At 50.8% G+C, this 19,956-nt stretch overlaps 1 protein-coding gene across 4 annotated transcripts; it reads right to left on the bottom strand.

The window, feature by feature from the left end:
• Positions 1-10,888: 10,888 nt before the first annotated feature.
• Positions 10,889-18,383, bottom strand: LOC109575333 (serpin A3-3). Of its 4 annotated transcripts, none has more exons than XM_019983324.2 (6): positions 18,238-18,380; positions 17,711-17,801; positions 15,754-16,380; positions 13,648-13,918; positions 12,365-12,512; positions 10,889-11,305 (listed from the first exon to the last, which is right to left on the bottom strand). In XM_019983324.2, the coding sequence occupies exons 3-6, from the start codon at positions 16,376-16,378 to the stop codon at positions 11,114-11,116; spliced, it is 1,236 nt and encodes a 411-aa protein (XP_019838883.2). In that variant the 5' UTR covers positions 16,379-16,380; positions 17,711-17,801; positions 18,238-18,380; the 3' UTR covers positions 10,889-11,113. The 4 variants fall into 4 exon arrangements, with proteins under 4 accessions (XP_019838883.2, XP_070631729.1, XP_019838884.2 ...); XM_070775628.1 differs by having other exon boundaries at positions 18,242-18,309; XM_019983325.2 differs by lacking the exon at positions 17,711-17,801 and having other exon boundaries at positions 18,238-18,383.
• Positions 18,384-19,956: the final 1,573 nt, after the last annotated feature.

Raw genomic sequence — 19,956 nt, 5'->3', positions numbered from 1 at the left:
AGGAAAAGGTTTGGGAGGCAGGAAAAATTATATTGCCCCATGTTGATAATGACTGAAGCTGCTGAAATGTATGTGAGATTCATTATGTCATCCTCTCTATTTTTATATATATCTGAATTTCTCCATAATAAAAATGCAAAGCAAAAAAATATTTGTGGAGAGATTGTGCTTTGTTTCTCAGTATTTAATGCATCCTCAGCATGAAGTGGGTGCTCAATAGTGAACAAATGAAGGATGAAGGAGGGAAGGAATGAAACCATACATCTCATCACAGCCTTTGCTGTGCCCTCCCTTTAGTGAACATCAAGAGAAAAAATTGAAGATTCCTAAGAAGTCAAGGAAAAGTGAGACTGTGGGTGTTTATGTCCAGACAGTAGATGAGAAGTCAGAATGAAGCTGGGAGGAAATGAAGTCTGGTGCAAACGCATTAACCCATGTTCACCCTGACTCTGTGCTCAGTCTGGAGGCCACCTGTGTGCCATCCCTGCCATCAAGCCAGCTCAGAAAGGACCAGGCTTTTGAGTTGCAAAAGTTTTGCAAACATGCTTTCTGTTGAGTACATATTAACTTTTCTGTTCGTGCTGCATTAAAGTTGAAAGTTCTATTGATTTGTATTTACCATGGAAAACCACTCCAGCCAAAACAAATAAACTATTGTGACATCTGAAAGAGGCATAACTCAAGCTTCTTGGAGGCTAGATCGTTGACCTGGGCTGCGCTCCTGTGACAGGCACAGTGTCACAGCAGGAGGTATCCCAGAGGAGAGAATGACCCAGGAGAGGCTGGAGCATGGCTCCAATGAGCTCAGCTTTCCTTGGTGTAACGAATCTCTACCAACATCTCTGGTTTCAGCTTCATGATATCGACTTGAAGGGGGTGTCAGGTTATATGGAAGTTTGCAACAAAAGGCAGGTATTCTGAACATCAAAAATATTTTGGCAGTTTTGTGAATTAATGAAAACCAGATATCCTAAGTTAAGGAATCTAGCAGTTTTCTGTGTATGGGAAGAGGCAAGAGTCTGGGTTCACTTTCCCATATGTATCTCAGCTATATGAGGCCAGTATCCTGTGTTTTCACATCCTCAGCTCCCTTGTGGCTCACCACAGGGAGTGGCTGCATCTGCATATGATGGCTGCCATATCCTGCAGCTGTTCTTCTTCCTAAGTGCCCTTAGGGCTCATACTGGAAAGCTGATGTCACAACTGTGACATCCTTGTTTACTGATACGGCAGAAAATTCTCCATTTCTCAGTGGCAACCTTGGGTGGCACGGGGCCAAAGGAGGAAACTGAGACTCAGATAGTCAGGCCAAAACACCTGAGCCTCAGCCCAGGACCTCAACCCCAGTCACAGCACCTCCCACACCCACAACTCTTTCTCCTCCATGCGTGGATACCCACACACTTCCCTCTGAGGGTTTTTCTCCTCACTGATGGTGGTTCTGAGGGTGGATAATGGAAAGGAGCCTTGGAACAGTCCATATCATCTCAGGAGACTAGCCTGTCACTTTCCCCCCATAGGGACAAGCTTCTGTGCCAACAGCTCTGGTGATCTGCTTTCTATCCCCAGATCCTCTAAGATTCAGGCAAAGATTTCAACTTGAGGTGAGTGTGGAACTGCAGGTGGGGCTGGAGTCCTGGTCCCCACTTAGCTTGGTGAGTTGGCTACAGGTCGTCTCCTCACAAGAATACGTGTTCCTCGTGCTCTAAGAGCTGCACATGTGGGCAACAAGCTGTGTGGTGCCAGCTCATCCTACCTCCATGACTTTGACCATGCTCTTCTCTCTGATTATATCTCTCTCTGGTGCACTCCTGATCCATCTCCCCATCTCAGCTCAGAAAGCCTTCCAGAAACTCCCTTCCTGCTTGCTTTATGCATGCTCTCCTGTCTAGGTCTCCTCTGACTGCCAGTGCTCATGGAGCTGTAATCAGGGCTTTGCATTTCCATCACAGGTGGAGCTGGTGAGCTCTTTCCAGGCTGGATCCAGGCTGCCAGTCCCTTGTGTCCTGATTGCCGAGTATTTGTTGAAGGAGTGAGTCAACAGGGGAATGGATAAGCATCTCTCCAAGCTCAGAGAGCTCTGTGGCTTGGGGGCCCTAGGCGTGCTGACACACTCAGTTCAATTCAGTCACTCAGTCGTGTCCGATTCTTTGCGACCCCATGAACCGCAGCACCTCAGACCTCCCTGTCCATCACCAACTGCCGGAGTCCACCCAAACCCATGTCCATTGAGTCGGTGATGCCATCGAACCATCTCATCCTCTGTCATCCCCTTCTCCTCCTTCCCTCAATCTTTCCCAGCATCAGGGTCTTTTCCAATGAGTCAGCTCTTGGCATCAGGTGGCCAAATACTGGAGTTTCAGCTTCAACATCAGTCCTTCCCATAAACACCACAGGACTGGTCTCCTTTAGGATGGACTGGTTGGATCTTCTCACAGTCTGAGGGACTCTCAAGAGTCTTCTCCAACACCACAGTTCATAAGCATCAATTCTTCGGTGCTCAGCTTTCTTTATAGTCCAACTTTCACATCCATACATGACTACTGGAAAAACCATAGCCTTGACTAGATGGACCTTTGTTGGCAAAGTGATCTCTCTGCTTTTTAATATGCTGTCTAGGTTTGTCATAGCTTTTCTTCCAAGGAGTAAGTGCTTTTTAATTTCATGGCTGTAATCACCATCTGCAGTGATTTTGGAGCCCAAGATAATAAAGTTTGTCACTGTTTCCATTGTTTCCCCATCTATTTGCCATGAAGTGATGGGACCACATGCCATGATCTTAGTTTTTGAATGTTGACTTTTAAGCCAACTTTTTCACTCTCCTCTTTCACTTTCATCAAGAGACTCTTCAGTTTTTCTTCACTTTCTGCCATAAGGGTGGTGTCATCTCTTTATCCGAAGTTATTGATATTTCTCCTGGCAATCTTGATTATGGCTGTGCTTCATCCAGCCCAGCATTTCACATGGTATATTCTGCATATAAGTTAAATAAGCAGGGTGATAATATATAGCCTTGATGTACTCCTTTCCCAATTTGGAACCAGTCTGTTGATCCATGACCTGTTCTAACTGTTGCTTCTTGACCTGCATATAGATTTTTCAGGAGGCAGAAAAGAGAATAAAATCATAAAAATTTCAATCTGACTATGATATTCACCAAAGCAGATTGTCAGACAAATGGGCGTATAGAGACCGGTGTCATCGCTGCCCAGAAATAACTGATAGGGAACAAACATTGACAGATAAGGCTTTCCTAGAGGCTGTGTTTTAGTTATTTTTCTCTTTAAAGACAAGAGAACTCAAGTTTAGAAAAGTTAAGGATTGGCCAAGAACACCTGGGAAGCCAGAGGCACAGTGGAGAGGTGTGATCATGATCAATTCTGTCAGTAATTAATCCAATTCCAGAAGCACCAGGCAGGACTGTGACAGGGGACCAGGGCTTGGGGAGGGATCTCAAAGGACCAGGGAAGTGCTTGTGCTCCAGGAGAAGGGCTGAGACCCTAGAACGGGGTTTTCCGAAGGATGCCCATGGACCACTAGTTCTTTGAACAGATAGTGTTTGAATGTCCTCTCCATGCAGAGCAGTAGGAGCTGAGCCGTGAAGGACACAGGCAGGCCTCTGCCCTCAAACAGCTTACCATCTAGTGAGGAAGCCTTATGGTCATATGGTGTCAGACGGGCAGAAGGAAACGAAGCAGGGTAGAGAGTGGTGAGGACAGAGGCAGTGAGGATCGAGGTGGGGCCTCTCTGAGAAGGTGACCTGTGAGCAGAGAATGAGTGGAGTGAGGGAGTGTGCCATGCAATGGGCTGGGGAGAGGCAGCTCTAGCAGCTGACAGCAAGTGCAAAGGTCCTGAGGCAGGAAGCCACTTACATTCTAGAACAGCAGGAAAGTCAGGGTGGTTAAAGTAGAGGGAGGGAGGGGAAGGATGGTCAGAGGAGAGGGCAGAAGGTTGGCAAGAGCAGATCATGTGGGGCCTTGAGGTTGTGGTGAGGAGTGTGGATTTTTTCTCAGAGATCTGGGGGCCAACAGGGGTTTCCAGTAAGAAATTAAAAATCTGATTTGTGATAGAGGCTGACCCATCAGACTGTATCACCAGAGGGTGACAAAGGCTGGTTCCATGAACTGAAGGGTCAGCTCAGGCCCTTATTGACATAGATTCTGGTTCCCCCCGAGACCTACCGAGTCAGAATCACTAGGCAGGACATGGCCTCAGGTCCACCAGGGGAATAAAGCCTGCTGCCTCCTGGGGGCCTGCCCTGAGCCAGGCCCTTGGCAAGGTCCCTGGTTCATGATCACTGTGATTTCCTACACCTCTGGGATGAGGGATTCAGACATCACCCTACAGAAAGGACCAAGCAGCCCAGAGTGGTTGGGTGATCTGAGGAATGTGGCGGGGCCCCTGTGCAGCAGCATAGCCTGGAGCTGAGCCCAGGTCTCCAGGACTCACCTGCACAGGACACTCTTTCTGCACCCACCCCCCACCCCCTGCCCACCCCTCCCCCACCCCTCGGGAGCTTCCTGCAAGGTCAATACTAGGGATGAGAAACCAGTCTCAGATGGGCTAAGTCAATCACCCAAGGTCAGGCTCTGGGATGAGAGGATTTGAGGAGGGGTCAGCTGGAGGAGGGGCTCTGAGGGTCCCTGATGAGACTGATGCTCTGTATGTGAGCCTGGGAAGCAGTGGGGTGGGGAGGGGGCTTGTACACCATCTGGAGAGGGCAGAAGGCCCCTCCCAGGCCAGGAGACGCAGCTGGAGGAGACTCAGCTGACTTGAGTCCTGTGATTCCTCTGGATTCCAGGGACTGGTGTGGAGGAAGCCGGATCCCCACCTCGGGTTGGGGAAAGAGAGCTTACATGTACAGGGAGGTCAGGGCACTCCAGCAGGTGCACAAAGTACCTGGCCTTCTGTTCAGACCGGCTGTCTGCTCCGTGATCCTCTCATCTGGTCAGGAATCGGTCCCCGCCGGACACTGGGCTCAGTCCTGACTCCACCATCTACCAGCTGCTGGGCTTCGGGCAGCTCCCTCACCTTCCTGAGACTCCCTTTTCTTCTCTATTAAATGGCGGTGTGAAAATAGTGCTCACCACCAATGACTGGTAACAATGAAAAGAGGTCAGGATCATGTGACATTTGCACAGTGCCTGGCACAGAGCAGACGTTCCAGGAATATCACTGATGACCATTACTGTTGTCTCCTTTCCTGCTTCTGCTTCTGGGCCAAGCACTCCTGAGCATGAAGGGCCCTCAGTGGTTGCCACTGGTCACTGTGCTCTTGGCATGGCTCACTGTCTGGCCCTGGTTAACCAAGAAATTCTGATCATACCAACCTCAGCCCCCAGGACAGCCCTGGACAGCCACAAAATCTCCAAGAGCAATATAGGCTTTGCCTGCAGCTTCTATAGAACCTTAACTGTGGATGCCTCTGGATAGAACATTCCTTTCTCCCCAGTAATCATCTCTTTGGCCTTGGGCATGTTCTTTCTTGGGATCCAGCACCCAGCAGCACCTTCCTCCTGGAACGCCTGGTTCAACCTCATCGTGGTGGCTAGCCCAGGATGCAGGAGGGCTTCCAAGATCTGTCACTCGGTCTCCCTGAGCAGGAGCCCCAGCTCCTTCTGATTATGGGCAGCAGAAGATCAGTGGCCTGGGCTTGGGAGCCAGCCAAGAACCACCAGAGACCCTGAAACCATCCACGAGTATGTAGAAAAGCAGACCCAGGGGAAGCTTGAGGCCTGGGTGGAAGAGCTCAGGGTGACACTACAGCAGTCTTGAGAATCACATGCTCTTCAGAGGGGAGACAGCATGTATCCAGTGTGGAATCTCCACCTGGGAATCACGGCTTCGGTCACTCCCAGACCCACTCTGCTGAGCATCTGGGAAGCCTCCCCTGCTGACTTGACATAGGAGGCACTCAGTCAGCATCTGCCCTCTGAAGCCTGGATGCTTCTGCTTGAATACATCCAGTGATGGAGAACTAATTGTCTGTCCTGTTTTAATGCTACTTGTTGAAAGTGAAAGTGTTAGGCGATCTGTATGTCCCATCATGGATTGTAGCCACCAAGCTCCTATGTCCGTGGAATTCTCCAGGCAAGAATATTGGAATGAGTTTCCATTCCCTTCTCCAGGAGATCTTCCCAACCCAGGGATTGAATCCAGGTCTCCTGCATTGCAGGCAGATTCTTTACTGTCTGAGCTACTTGTTGAGTTTCTTTCAAAGAAGGGTTTTCTAGCTTTGCTGCCCATGACAACTCGCTGGGGAGTTTATTTAACATGGAGGTGCCCTGAACTCACCCCGAGGAGATTCTGATTTAGGACAAAAGTAAGTCATGGACTCTGCATTTCAGAACCTCTCCTTTCTTCTCTCAGCAAGTGATTCTTCTGCAAGAGGACTCTGATCTTCACTCGGAGGAGCCCTGAAGGCAAGTACTGAATTAAGGAACATGAGTTCCCTTCCTCTGGAAGATCCCAAAAGGCATGGGTTAATGCAAGAAAAATCCCAGTGCAGGGAGGTCTTTTATTTTTTCCAAAAGAGCCAGTAAAGTTACACACTTCTCTTCTAACCATGCTCCTAATTCAGCAAATGAATTCAGTCTTCCTCATATTTGTACAGTGCTCTCTGGGTCTCCAGGGGGATTCACACCCATTATCTCCTTTGACCTGCTCACCTTCATGAAGCTGATGGGGCTAAGACTGATGGTCCCATTTTATAGATGAAGAGACTGGTATCTTAAAAGAAGAAAAGTTGTTATCCTGAGGCATTGTGGCATTCATATACACACCTATGGGTTGCTGTCATGTGTTATATGTAAGTGTTTTATACACATGCACACATGCAATCTAAATATGAAGTCCTTATCATCATGCCAGGCGTTGTGCATGATTAGTTTTTGTTGAAATCTGTTTACATCTCAGCAAGGGAGATAGTTTCATGTCCACTTGAGAGACTGGAAAACTGAGGCACAAGTGTTAGGTATATGCCCCAGATCTCAAAGCCAGGCAGACCCTCACCTTCAGATCCACACCTACCTCAGAGCAGTTGGCACCACAGGATACATTTTTTCTCTAAAATTAAGGAATTTCTGGAGAGGTTAAAGAGACTAGGAAGGGCATTCCTATTTATATATCATTATACTCTTATCAGTGAAAGTGGAGAGTGAAAAAGTTGGCTTAAAGCTCAACATTCAGAAAACGAATATTATGGCATCCGGTCCCATCACTTGATGGGAATTAGATGGGAAACCAGTGGAAACAGTGTCAGACTTTATTTTTTGGGCTCCATAATCACTACAGATGATGACTGCAGCCATGAAATTAAAAGACGCTTCCTCCTTGATAGAAAAGTTATGACCAACCTAGATAGCATAATAAAAATCAGAGACATTACTTTGCCAACAAAGGTCCATCTAGTCAAGGCTATGGTTTTTCCTGTGGTCATGTATGTATGTGAGAGTTGGACTGTGAAGGAGGCTGAGCACCGAAGAATTGATGCTTTTGAACTTTGGTGCTGGAGAAGACTCTTGAGAGTCCCCTGCACTGCAAGGAGATCCAACCAGTCCATTCTGAAGGAGATCAGCCCTGGGATTTCTTTGGAAGGAATGACACTAAAGCTTAAACTCCAATACTTTGGCCACCTCATGCAAAGAGTTGACTCATTGGAAAAGACTCTGATGCTGGGAGGGATTGGGGGCAGGAGGAGAAGGGGACGACAGAGGATGAGATGGCTGGATGGCATCACTGACTCAATGGATGTGAATCTGAGTGAACTCCGGGAGTTGGTGATGGACAGGGAGGCCTGGCGTGCTGTGATTCATGGGGTCGCAAAGAGTTGAACACGACTGAGCGACTGAACTGAAGTGAATTGAACTGATACTCTTATTCTAATGTAACAGTATTCACTTCCATTTTACAAGCAAGGAGACAGAAGCTCAGGGTGGTGAGGAGCCTTGCCTCCCAGGGTCACACGTAATAAGGGACAGCCCAGATACTTAGGCCCACCTGATGTGAAGAGCCGACTCATTGGAAAAGACCCTGATTCTGGAAAAGATTAAAGGCAAAAGGAGAAGGGCATGGCAGAGGATGAGATGGTTAGATAGCCTCACTGACTCAGTGGATGTGAATTTGAGTAAACTCCGGGAGACAGTGGCGGACAGAGGAGTCTGGTGTGCTGCAGTCCATGGGGTTGTAGAGTTGGACACAACTTAGCGACTGAACAACAAGTCACCACTATTAACTTCCCCTTAGGACTGTGCCACACTGTAGCCCTGGTGCTGGTCACCCCACCTCCTGAATCTTTCTTGAGGTCATACAAATGGGCCCAGCGTCGTTAAAGCACAGAAGCCAACTCCAGGCGAGCTCTTGCCAAGCTGAAGACTAAACTCTAGAAAGGTCGTCTGCCCCCCTCTACCTCTATCTCTTTCCCTCTCCAGCCAAGGCAGGGCTCTGCTCACTAGGCTGGCCCTGCCTTTGCCCTGCCGCCTGTGGCTTTATACCGCTGCATCCCATGGACCACGCATCCTTCCATTACCCCTAAGGCCCCTCTCGTCCCGAGTACCTCTCCGGTGGTCCTCGAGTGACAGCTTTTCTCCATGCACGCTCTCCTTGGTGCTGCGCCCTTTCAGGGTTCCTCCTCTTCACATCCTATGGTACCCAGCTTAGGGGGCTTCCTCCCATCACCACTCACCTGCCCATCCTGGGGGCACGAATCCTCATGCTTCTCTCCAGCCTGATTCTCTCCAGAACACCTCCCTGAGCAGGTCCCTTGGTTGCCTCCTGGGAACCACACCCCTGGGGTTCCAACCCAGAGGTGTCCCCTCCCCCACAACCTGCTCCTCCTGCTGGGGGTCCTTCTGCGGGGGTTGCCTTGTCATCACCCAGGAGCCAAACTGAACGTGGGTTGTTTTTCCTTCTTCTACCCACATCCACCCACAGTCCTTTAATGCTCTCTTCACAGGCCTCCAATCTCCCCATTCTCCCTCTCAAGCCTGGACCCACTTTGGCCCCAATTCCTGCCATAACTTGTTGAATACTGAGAAATGGAGTATTTCCTGCCATATAAGTAAACAAGGATGTCACAGTAATCAGCAAGTCCTCCAAAAGAGAATTCCTGCGTCCTAAGGGCACTCAGGAAGGAGAATACCTGCTGCCTCTCACACCACTCAGGCTGCAGCCACTCCCTACAGTGAGCACTGAGGAACTCTGGATGTGAAAAACGCCGGATACTGGCCCCAGATAGCTGAGACGCATGAGAAAGGAGTGATTGCAGTGAGCCCAGACTCCCACATCTTCCCATACAGAGAAAAGCTCTAGATTCCTTAACTTGGGATATCTGGTTTTCTTTAATTCACAAAAATACTTTTGATGTTCAGATGACCTGCCCTTTGTTGCAGACTTCTATACGACCTGACTCCTCTCCCTACCTTCTGGGAACACTTTTCTCGGGGTTACTTGAGATGCTCTTTCTCAGGTTTGTAGTCCTAAAAATTTCCACCAAATAAAACATAACTCTCAACTTTTAGGTAGTGAGTATTTTTTAAGTCGACAATACCCAGCCTGTATGCCTGACCTGGATCCTGAATCACTTCTCACATAGAAGCCAGAGTCATCTCTCTACCATGCACATCTGCTCACATCAACGCTCTGTTTAAATTCCTTTAAAGCTGCCTAGGACTCTTTGGAACCTTTCCAGCATTGCTACTGATTGCCAGGCCATTTGAGGTCCAGTGGCTCCATCATGGCCACACTGTCTTTGTAAGCCTTTCATTTCCTACTTCAGATCTGCCCTCATTTTTCAGCTTCTTGAAAATGTCACCCTCACTCTTCCTGCTGCTCAGAACACTCTGCTGTCTCTTCACACCATAACATTCTTATTCTCCCTCTGATGACATCACAGAAATCACCTCCTCCAGGAAACTTTCCCTGACCTCCCAAACTAAGTTTGGCCCTCTGCTCTCAGCATCCAGAGCCTTGCTTCCTCACATCCTGCCCTTCAGATCTGAAGTTCCTAGAGAACCATCACTGTGGAAGCATTTATGGGGCAGAATGGCTCTGCGGCTCACAGTATTCTGATCGAGGAGGTTGGGATAAATTCTGCCAGCCATAATTAGTAGCTGTGTGAACTTGAGGGAAATTACAGAGGCTCTCTGTTCCTCAGTTTCCTTATGTGTAAAGTAGGATGAGTAACAGGATGTATCTGTTATGATCATCATGAGGACTAAAAATGGGTTCTTCCAGGTAGAGGTCTTAGCGGGCTACCTGAAAGAGAGCTCTCGACCCTTCAGTTGCGGGGGACGCCATCATTACCACTTGGAGCTGTCCTCCCTGGAGATCACACAGCCGTCCATACGTCAGTAGGAGGCAGGGCTGGGTTGTTGCTCTTATCACAGGTGTGTGTTTGCTGCTCTTTCCCTCCTGGCACACCTCTTCTGCCTGATGGGGATCGTCTGTCAGGGGAGGAGGTGGAACTGGTCAGGAGGTGGAGGAGCTCAGCTGGGACTCGGGAAGCAGTTAGTCTCCCAGGTTTGCTCCTGGAAGGCAGAGGGGAGGTTCTGGGGGAGAAAGACCCAGCTCAGCTGCAGGATGCCAGGGTTCAGGGGCTGTGCCAGAAAAGGGCACACTGTGTGTCCTGGGGAGGGAGGGGTGAGCGTGGACCTGGGATCAGAGCCCCTGAAAGTGGGCATCAGGCAGCAAGGCCCCTTTCAGTCCTGGACCTGTGGTCCAGCAGGCTTGGTCACAGGTGTGAAGCCTGCTCCTGGGATGGCTGGTGAGTCTGGGGCAGAGGGAGGGGCTCAGAGTCTGGGGTGGGCTGAGCAGATGTGGTAAGTTGGGGGTGGGGGTGGCCTCAGGGCTCAGGCAGCAGCTGCGTGGAGACACACAGGAAAGAGGCAAGTCCGAGGAAAGTGCTTTATTGCTGTGAGAGGTTTCAGAGTCTCCCTGTGACCCGGACACAGACTCCCTGTGCATGTAGAGCTCCCAGCAGAGTCACTGTCACCTCTCCAGTGGTGAGCAGGTGGGGGCAGGCAGAGTGGATTCTCAGGGCCCAGGGGCCAGGCTGCACCCAGGGACCTGGGCACCCTGCTCCTTAGGGAGGGCACCCACAGCTCAGAGCGGAGCTCTAGGCTTCACTGGGGTTGGTGACTTTCCCCAAAAAGATGATGCTCTGGGTGTCTTTGAGAACTATGGCAATCAGGAAGGGCCTGTTGACACGCACAATGATTCTCAAGATCGTTCTTTCCATGCTGATTCCCGTGGCAGCAGCTCCTTCCGTGCCCTCCTCGTCCACGTCCAGCGCAGCGCCGTGGACCACCTGTGGGGACACCAGAGCAGTACCCACTGGAGACGGGGTGGGTGGAGGTGAGCAGTCACTAGCCCCTCTAAGGGGGCTGACATTCACCCACCTGCCGCTGGCCCGTCACTCCACTGTCCATCTGTTCTACTTATTTGTCCTCCCAACAAACTGTCAACTGGTTTGCATAGTTGTGATACATAGACGTGCAAACTGAAGGGAACGTCTGTGAGCGATGTGCCCAGCATCAGATAGGAAAAGAACAGGGACTCACTCTCCTAACCCAGAGACTGTGCTGTCTCTGAAGACCCCCTAGTATAGGGGCAAGGGCCAGGTCAAGTCATTTTTCTTGCAGGCAAATGTCCACAGTCCCTCCATGTCGAAGCAACTGATGGGTGAGCACTGCTTTCTGCTCCTCTCCTGCCCCAGCTGACATGTCCCCGAGCCCTCAGCTCCCTTGCCTAGGACTGGCTTCCCAGCCCTGGACCACGAAGCCCCATAGCATCTGTGCCTCCTTTACCAGGTCCTATGGCAGGTGGGGTGCAGGGGAGCCTGCAGGGCTGCCCAGCCACCCCCACCCCACTATTCACTCTGGCTTCTCTGTCTCTAGGATCACAGCACCAGGACACTGGGTGTTTTCTCGCCTACTCTTAGTGAATTTTCACCACGGTTGCTTTAGAGACTTTGTTAGTACCTATGACCTCTTACCTGCTCCTCTAGGCACCAAACAGGAACTGAGAACTATATGCTCCTTTTAAAGATGAAAATTTGGGGATGCAGAAATGTGATCGTTTCCCCCAAAAAGGCAGAGAAAGATGGAGCCTGATATGGGTCCACTGCTGTTTCCACTCGGGGTCCTTCCCAATGACAGGCTTCTGTGTCACTTTATAATTCAGGGAAGGCGGGACCTGATGTCATCGTGATTGTAACCCAGCTCTCCTGAGCTTGGGGAGTCCCAGGGAGGGAGACTGAGTTTCAACAAATGCAGTTATTTTGCAAATTCCAGGTGACCTGCCCTCTGTCTGGCCTCCACGTTTAGCGCTCTGATAGGAGGATGAATTGTCCAAATTTAAGACTCACCTGGGAGACTACCAGGTCCGCGGTCCCTGTGATTCCTGACAGGTCAGCGTCGGTGAATATTTTCTTAATGCCCATCTGGGAGAGGGTGTCATTCAGTTCATAGTTGCTTTTGATGGAAAATTTTGGCAGGTAGAGTTCATGTATTCGTCTAGGAAACAAGGAAAATAAATTTGAACACCTGCTTGAAAAGATGTCTGCCTTTTCCCACCTCACAGCATGGTCTTCCAATGATTCCTCTTAACCAACCCCCTTCTCCCTGGAATAAGGACTCCTGTTCTCAGTTTCTAGACCCCTCAGGCTAAATCCCCTTATTTTGTTGTTTATCCATTCCAATCTGCAGGAGTCTAACATGCCAGGCAGGCACCAGGGCAGGGGGAGCTTAAGGAGTCTGCAAGGCCCCAAGTGACCTGAGTCCACCCTCGGGGGGGGACCCTGACCTTGCCCAGCTTCCCCTCTCTCTCCCTCTGCTCTCTTGCTCTGGCCTCAATAATCCTCAACCACACCAGGCTCGCTCCTGCATCAGAGGATTTGCCCTGGTTATTCCCTTGGCCAGAAATGCTTTTTCCCAACACATCCAGAAGGCTCAGTCTCTCACTGCAACGTCACCTAAGGGCCACCCTATTTATGATCACAAACTACCTCTGGATACAATTTTCTTCTCCTTTTTACTGTGCTTTACTCTCCCCACCTCCCCATTTGTCCCCTCTCAACCTAATAAAGTATTTATATTTATTTCCAGTCTGTCTTCCACAATTATAGAGTGCCATGAGGACAGAGAATTTAGCGTTTATTTTCTGACCTACCACAGGGTCTAAGTCAGTCCCTGAGGCGTAGCATGTCCTCAGTTAACCTATTCAACCAGTGCTGACTGGGTGAGTGGATAAACGAGTGACTACAGTGGAAAGACAGCGCCAGTGTGGTCCTCAGAGCCCATCACACCCGGGCCCTCACCCGATTCTATTCGATCCTTCTACCTTCAAGAGGAGAAGTCAGGGGAGAAGCTCGTGAGTACTGAGGGTCATGTGGAGTTCTCATGACTCAGCCCTTGTTAATGGGAGCCAAACCTTCAGCTCCCGCCCTCTCAGATGTCATCAACTTACAGAAGGATTTAAGCACTGAGCCAGGCAGGCAGCAAAGGGCAAGGTCATCGTGGTGGGCTCTCCCATCCTGCCCCTGCCCCGCACATTCCTGAGGCCCTATTGCTGGGGGTCAGGAGTCCAGGGAGAGGGGGAAAGACCAAGAAGGCAGCTGAACCCACAGCTCTGGGTCCTGGGGACAGTCACCTGGGCTGCAGGGAGTTTCGCCACCTCGTCAGCATCTCCGGGGTCAGCTTGGCTTCCAGGTCCTGCATTTTGCCCTTGTCGGGGAGGATGAAGAGGGCGCTGTCATTGCTGGTGTACGTGAGCTCCACCAGCGTGCAGCCCAGCTCCTCGTCCCGGAAGTAAGGGGTTTCCAGGTCAAGGGTCATCATGGGCACCTCCACCGTCTTGTTGTCGCTCACGTGGAACTCTGCCTGCTCAGTGTGTTTGGGGTCAAAGCGGGTCTTCCATTGGGCTGGAGATGGGGGGACAGGTGAAGAGTGTGTGAGTGCAAGTGCTGCAGTCTCTCCCTCCTCGGCCCTGGTCCTTGAGTGGGGAAGACCCTCCCCATGGCAGCAGCCCCTCCCACCACGTGCCTCTGGGAATGGACCTGCTGGGTGTGATCATACACCTGGGCAGGTGGTTAAGTCCTTGGGGATGGGGGTGAACCCCACAGGTCAGGATTGAGAAGGGGAGCATTAAACAAAGCTGGTTAGTTGTGCTACATGTGAAGTCAACAGGAATGTGGAGGGCAAGGTAGAGATGGGGATGAGGCTGGGCCTGGGGAGATATGGGACCACCTGGTCCTTCAAGGGGTCATGTTAGTGACGAGGTGTTAGTCGTTGGCTTTGTAGGGAGGACACCCGTCCCCATGGCCTGTGAGCCCGGCTGGAGCAGGAGCCACACGGGGACCCCGAGTGCAGAGGAGGAGGCTTGGGTGTTCCCCAAGGAAGATGGAGACCTTAGTGTTGGGGGGTGGGGTTCTTGGGGAGATTGGCGCCATGGGGCTCAATGAGGATATACCCACCCCTGCTTCCTGCTTTGTCTCCACCCCTGCCTGTGTCCCCATGGTTAGAGACAGGAGGAGAGGGAAAGCTGGGCTGGTGGGGTACCCCTGGGGAGGAGAAAGTCCTAGGACAGGTCAGGGTGGTAGAAGATTAGAACACAGAAAAGTCAAGGAAGAAACATAGTAGATCTGGCCTGGATTATTAACAATTTTCCAGAGAACTGGGAATCTATGGCTTCATTTACAGAAGAAAATACATATCCAGGAGGGCTACCCAGGGCTCTGCCAGCAGTTTCCAGTTCAGGGCGAATATGTCCCCCAAGCGGGTGTCCCTTAGGCACCCGACCACCCCCTTGCTCAATGATCATTCTTTGTATCTTTATTCCGTGTTCCTTTAGCACCACTGGCTCCATGTGTGAAATCTTCCTGCCTTCACTCTGCCCCTTATGAGTTTCCAGGATGAGGTTTGCAGTGTTGGGTTTCTACCAATGGGACTGGGCCCTGGACCAGCTAGAATCTGGAAAAGGGTCTGTCCCGGGTATTGTCCTTCCTTGAGGCTTCCCTCTGGGGTTGGCCTTGCCAATGCTACCCTCATAGCTATAACGGAGCACAACTGAAGTGCCTTGAGTTGGCCAGGCTGCTCAGAGGCTGTCACAGCATGAAGCCAGCCACCAGCCCCACCTCCACCCGCTGAGACCAAGTCCCCTTAGAGGAGCACAGGTCACACACAGCCCACAGTGTGCGGAGCTTGGCTTTCCTTGTATGTGTTAAAAGAAGCTGGGGTTCCCGGCCACTCCAGAGTGACCTTAGAGGAAAGCTCCTTCCTCCAGGTAGTCAGGCAAGTTTGAGAATAAAAAGGCTCCCCATGGCTCAGATAGTAAAGAATCTGCCAGCAATGTGTGAGACCTGGGTTCAATCCCTGGGTTGGGAAGATCCCCTGGAGAAGGGAATGGCGACCCACTCCAGTATTCTGACCTAAAGAATTCCATGGACAGAGGAGCCTGACAGGCTACAGCCCACGGGGTCACAGAGTCAGACACAGCTGAGTGACTTTTGATTCACTGTGGCTCAGAAAGGATTAACAGCTCCCCAGCCCTTGTGTGTTGCAATGACAGCTGTGATTTAGAAAACCCCCAAATAGACAAAGACTATGACAGGGACAGGGTCTTAGTGCCCAAGCTGTCCTCATTGATGACATCCTCCTCTGTACTGCCCAGCAACAGAATTGGCTGAGCTGAAATAGAAATAGCTCTGAAGACACAAAACTAAGCGTGTGTTTCCTTCTGAGACAAACAGGCACCCACCTTTAAAGTAGACGTAGTTCACCAGGACCAACTCCGTTCTTGGGGAAAGGTCCTTGAACAGCTCCTCAATTTTCCCCTGGGTTTTATTCTTCACATAGTCATTTATTAGACTCTTGGCAGCTTCAGGATCCCTGAAGTTGGTCGGGAAGGCCTCGGAGGAGTACAGCACACGGGCATCTTCTATGAACTTGTCCAGCAGCTTCAGCTCCTCCTGCACAAACATGGCGTTGCCCACGCTCAGCTGCAGCTGGTTCCTGGGTCGATTGAGCGCCTGCAGGAGGTGCTGGAAGCCCTGGTGGATCTGTGTCTCCTGGATCTCCGTGAGGTTGAACTTGAGGCCTTCCAGGATCTCTGTCAGGGTGGGGCCACGGGCCCCCAGAGACAGGAAGGCCAAGGCCATGGAGACACTCAGCGGGGAGAACATGACATTCTTATTGGGGTTCTTCAAAGCCAACTGCTTGTAGAGGCTGAAGGCGAAGTCGGTGTTGCTGGAGGCTAACGTGTGGCCATCCACCCTTCTGTGCCGGTCCTTCACCACCACATTCTCTGGGAGGCAGTGGACACTGCGGATCCCAGCCACCAGGAGCCCCAGAGCCAGGAGGGGGGACAGTCTCTCTGCCCTCATGTCTGAAAAGCAAAGCTCCTTTCAGTCTCCACGTGTCAGATGATGTCCCAACCCCTGCCACTGTCCCCCGTGCTTTCTGTTCTCTCAGCCCTGCTGCTCTGTGACCTCCCACAGGTAGGAACCTTCCTGGGCTCCCAGCACACACGAGGAGGCTCTGGGCTCCCTCTCACCCTTTGGTCAAGTGCTGTGACAGTTTCCCCAGTGGAGAGACTGGGCGCAGAGAGGGGAAGGGGCTTTTCCAGGGCCACACAGCAAGCCGTTGAGGAGTGAGAGTGACAAGCCTGGGATGCCTGGCTCCAGGGTGGGGAAGCTGGTGATGGGTGTGAGGTGCTGTCCAGCAAGAAGGCATCCCTCTCCCAGGACAGACTCTGTCATCGGGCCTAGAAAGCAGGGCTCCTTTCTTACCATGTCCCTTCTCTGTCCCCCAGGAAGGAGCCCTGCACTGATCAGAGGACACACACCTCTCCCCACCTCTGAGGACAAGGGTGTGACCTCAGGGAGGCTCTCCCATCGAGGTGCCTGGTCACAGTGAGGGTTCAGGAGAGAGGCCTACACAGGCAGCGGGAGCCGTGCTGGAGCCTGGCTGCCCTGAGGAGGGCTGGTGCAAAGAACAAGGAGGGCAGAGCGTTCTGTTCAGCCCCTGCCTCATGGACACATGGAGGGTGTTTCTGTCAAGAACCTGGAAAAGCCTCCTAGTGGGGAGAAGCAGGGTGAGCTCAGAGTCTCAGAGACTTGCTCGAGGATTTTGTTTGGACCATTTGTGAGTTCGGTGTGGTGATGAGCAGTGACTGAACCTCTCTGATCCTCAGTTCCCACCTCTGTCCAACATGTGGAATGACTCAGATGACATACAGGATGAAGGTGCTGGGCTCCTAAGAGGAGTTCCAGACGTGTCACCCCCTCCACTGGCCACCCTCTCCAGGACTCTACAAGCCAGACTGTGATCCCTGGAGACAGAGGACCGAGATACTGCCCAGAAGCCTCAGGAGAGACTGAGATCAAAGCTGTGACCTCAGCAAAGAGGGCTGTTTCCCTGCAGCCTCTGCCCCTCATCTCAGAAGAGAGAGGGCTGCTGGGGTGGGAGGGGGAAGGTGAGAGAGACAAGAGGCAGAGATGGGAGCAGATTGGAGGGGAGAGGAGGAGGGGTGTAGGGCAGGAAGTTGAGCTAATTTTTGTCCAGAGACCAGGGGAAAGGCCTTCACACAAGCCTGGGGAGAGAGGCGATCGATTGCCTAAACTGTTAGTTTACTCAAGTTGGTACAATGGTTTTTTCCCAAACAGGTTAACCATTTTCTTCCAAGACTTATTCCTGGAGGAGTTGTGCTTTCTCACCTGTTCTGGTTGGAGGGTGGCCTCTGCCTCTGAGAAGCCTGTGTCTCCAATGCCGAATAGACGTACCTGACAGTTAGCTTGGCCGGGGGCCCTGGAGGGATAGTGAAGAGCAGGAATCACCCTGGAGACCCCTCTGCCCAGGGGGACCTGGTGCACTGATTCTGTCTCCAGAGCTACCTGAGAGCAGCGCCCTGTGCCAGGCAAGGAGACGCACCTCAGGGCCCTCGGAGGACCTCTGACCTGACGCTGCATGCACAGCTGGATGGGGCACAGCTGGCTCGAATCACAACCCCAAAGACTCAAAAGCAGAAATGCCCCCAGAAGCCCTGGTGGCACATCTCTCCCTTTGCAGGATGAACACTGAGACCCAGAGAGGACTGGTCTTCAGAGGACTCAGAACCCTCCCAGCATCAGACACACGTCCTCCCACCTCCCTCCTGCCTTAGGTTCTACCGACCCCTGACCGAGGCCAGAGCCACCTGGGAAAGGGGTCCCTTGGCTCCCCGTGTGGGAGCATCACGGATTACCTGCCTGTGAGAGCGGGAGGTGGGGATGGATCCGCAGTCACCATCTGCCTGGATGCAGGAGTTTCATGACTGCGTTTGTCTATTTATCCTGCAAAGACCTCTTCTCTGGCTTGCGAAATGTAGGAGGAAACAACGCCTCTGACTGGAAATGGGCAGATGAACATTTTTGGTAACAGGATTCATTATGTCTACTCAGACAATCTAGTTAACGAAATAGATGTTTTTCCCCTTAAAAAATAGACAGTAAATAAACACACATAAAAACCTTTTGCATGTTAGAGTTCTCTTCTGTTTATGAAATACTCACTGAGGAAGATGTGACAACTCAGAAAACATCAAATGAATCACTGAAAACTACTCCAAATTATTGTTCTTTTTAAAGAGTTATTGACTCTGTTTTATTAGTGTTTTATTCCTGGTCTGATATCCTCTTTAAGGATCATGGAGAAACCCTGAAAATGTAGAGAAGGGCTTGTAAAGTATTTCCCAGAACGCTAGCGCCCAGGGAAATCCAAGTTAACATTGTGTTGTATTTATTAGTCACTTTTCTTTGAAGTGTGTGTGTGAGTGTGCAATACACTATTTTTTACAGCTTGATTTGTAAGTTGAAGCACTCCTCCCCCACTCCCACAGAAGTGCTGTGAGTCTGAGGTCCCCAAAGTGTGTCAGGAATACCAGTGTCTGGGGCCTCTGGTCTCCAGCACCATCTGTTTGGGGGACCTGCTGTGACTTGGACATCACCCTGCTGTCCTTCATTATTGGTTCACCCTAAGAGCGGATTGTCCTCCTTTCTTGACCTTGAGGTCTCCTTAGCTGTCTCAATGAGATAATTTCAGGTATTTTCTGTGCTCATGGGAAAAACCTGTCCCTTCACCCATCATAGTCACATCCCTCCAGCCATGACAATCCCTGCCAGACTTCTGGGGACCACTGGGGTTCTACCAAGCATAGTTTGCAACCAACTGACAATGATGTTGGGCTTCCCCGATGGCTCAGCAGGAAAAGAATCTGCCAGTAACACAGGACACCCAGGTTCGACCCCTGGGTCAGGAAGGATCCCTGGAGCAGGAAATGGCAACGGGCTCCAGCATTCTTGTCTGAAAAATCTCATGAATAAAGGAGCACAGCAGGCTAAGGTCCAAAGAGGTTGCAAAGTGTTGGACATGCCTATGAAGGAAGCAGCACAGTGATGGCTTAGAGGTGAGGGTATGGCTTTGAAATGAGGTAAGGGTCAATCCAGATAGCACTGCTTACCAGCTGTGTGATCCCACAATATTTATTGAAAATTCGTGGACTTTGATCTCTTTATCTCTAAAATGCAGATAAGATCACTTTGCTTTCTGGAAAGAGGTGGGGGAGGCATGTTATGAAGAGTTAATCAAATAACTCTAGGTGTAAGCTCCGGTAGGACAGAATTTTGTTTCTTTTTCATAGTGCTGCATGCTTCCTGAATCTCATAGATGTTCATTGACAGTAAGACACTGAGACGGTAAAGAAGAGTTTGGCCTCATCTGTCCTGAATTCATGATCTGTGCCCTTTGAGTCTCCAGTGATTTCCAGAATTGACTGTACATTTTGAAGTTGCAGAGAACCCCAAAGAAAATAGTGGCTAAAACAAGACTACAGTTTATTTTTCTCTTGTCCTGATTTAAGCAGTGGTGGGTTGAAATGGTGATTCCAATTTGTCAGGGACCCAGCCTGCTTGTATTCTTCATGTTT

Source organism: Bos indicus, chromosome 21, assembly GCF_029378745.1.
Source record: "Bos indicus isolate NIAB-ARS_2022 breed Sahiwal x Tharparkar chromosome 21, NIAB-ARS_B.indTharparkar_mat_pri_1.0, whole genome shotgun sequence".
NCBI classification, from domain to species: domain Eukaryota; kingdom Metazoa; phylum Chordata; class Mammalia; order Artiodactyla; family Bovidae; genus Bos; species Bos indicus.
Note: the sequence above shows the minus strand (reverse complement) of the source record. Positions and strands in the feature narration are given on the sequence as shown.

Excerpts from the sequence above, each read along its gene's own strand:
- LOC109575333 (XM_019983323.2), bottom strand. The coding sequence starts at position 18,281 with ATGGTGACTGCGGATCCATCCCCACCTCCCGCTCTCACAG. Across the intron at positions 16,381-18,241 it reads CCCACCTCCCGCTCTCACAG|ACATGAGGGCAGAGAGACTG; the intron begins GCAGGTAATCCG and ends TTTGCTTTTCAG. Across the intron at positions 11,306-12,364 it reads CGGACCTGGTAGTCTCCCAG|GTGGTCCACGGCGCTGCGCT; the intron begins GTGAGTCTTAAA and ends GTGTCCCCACAG.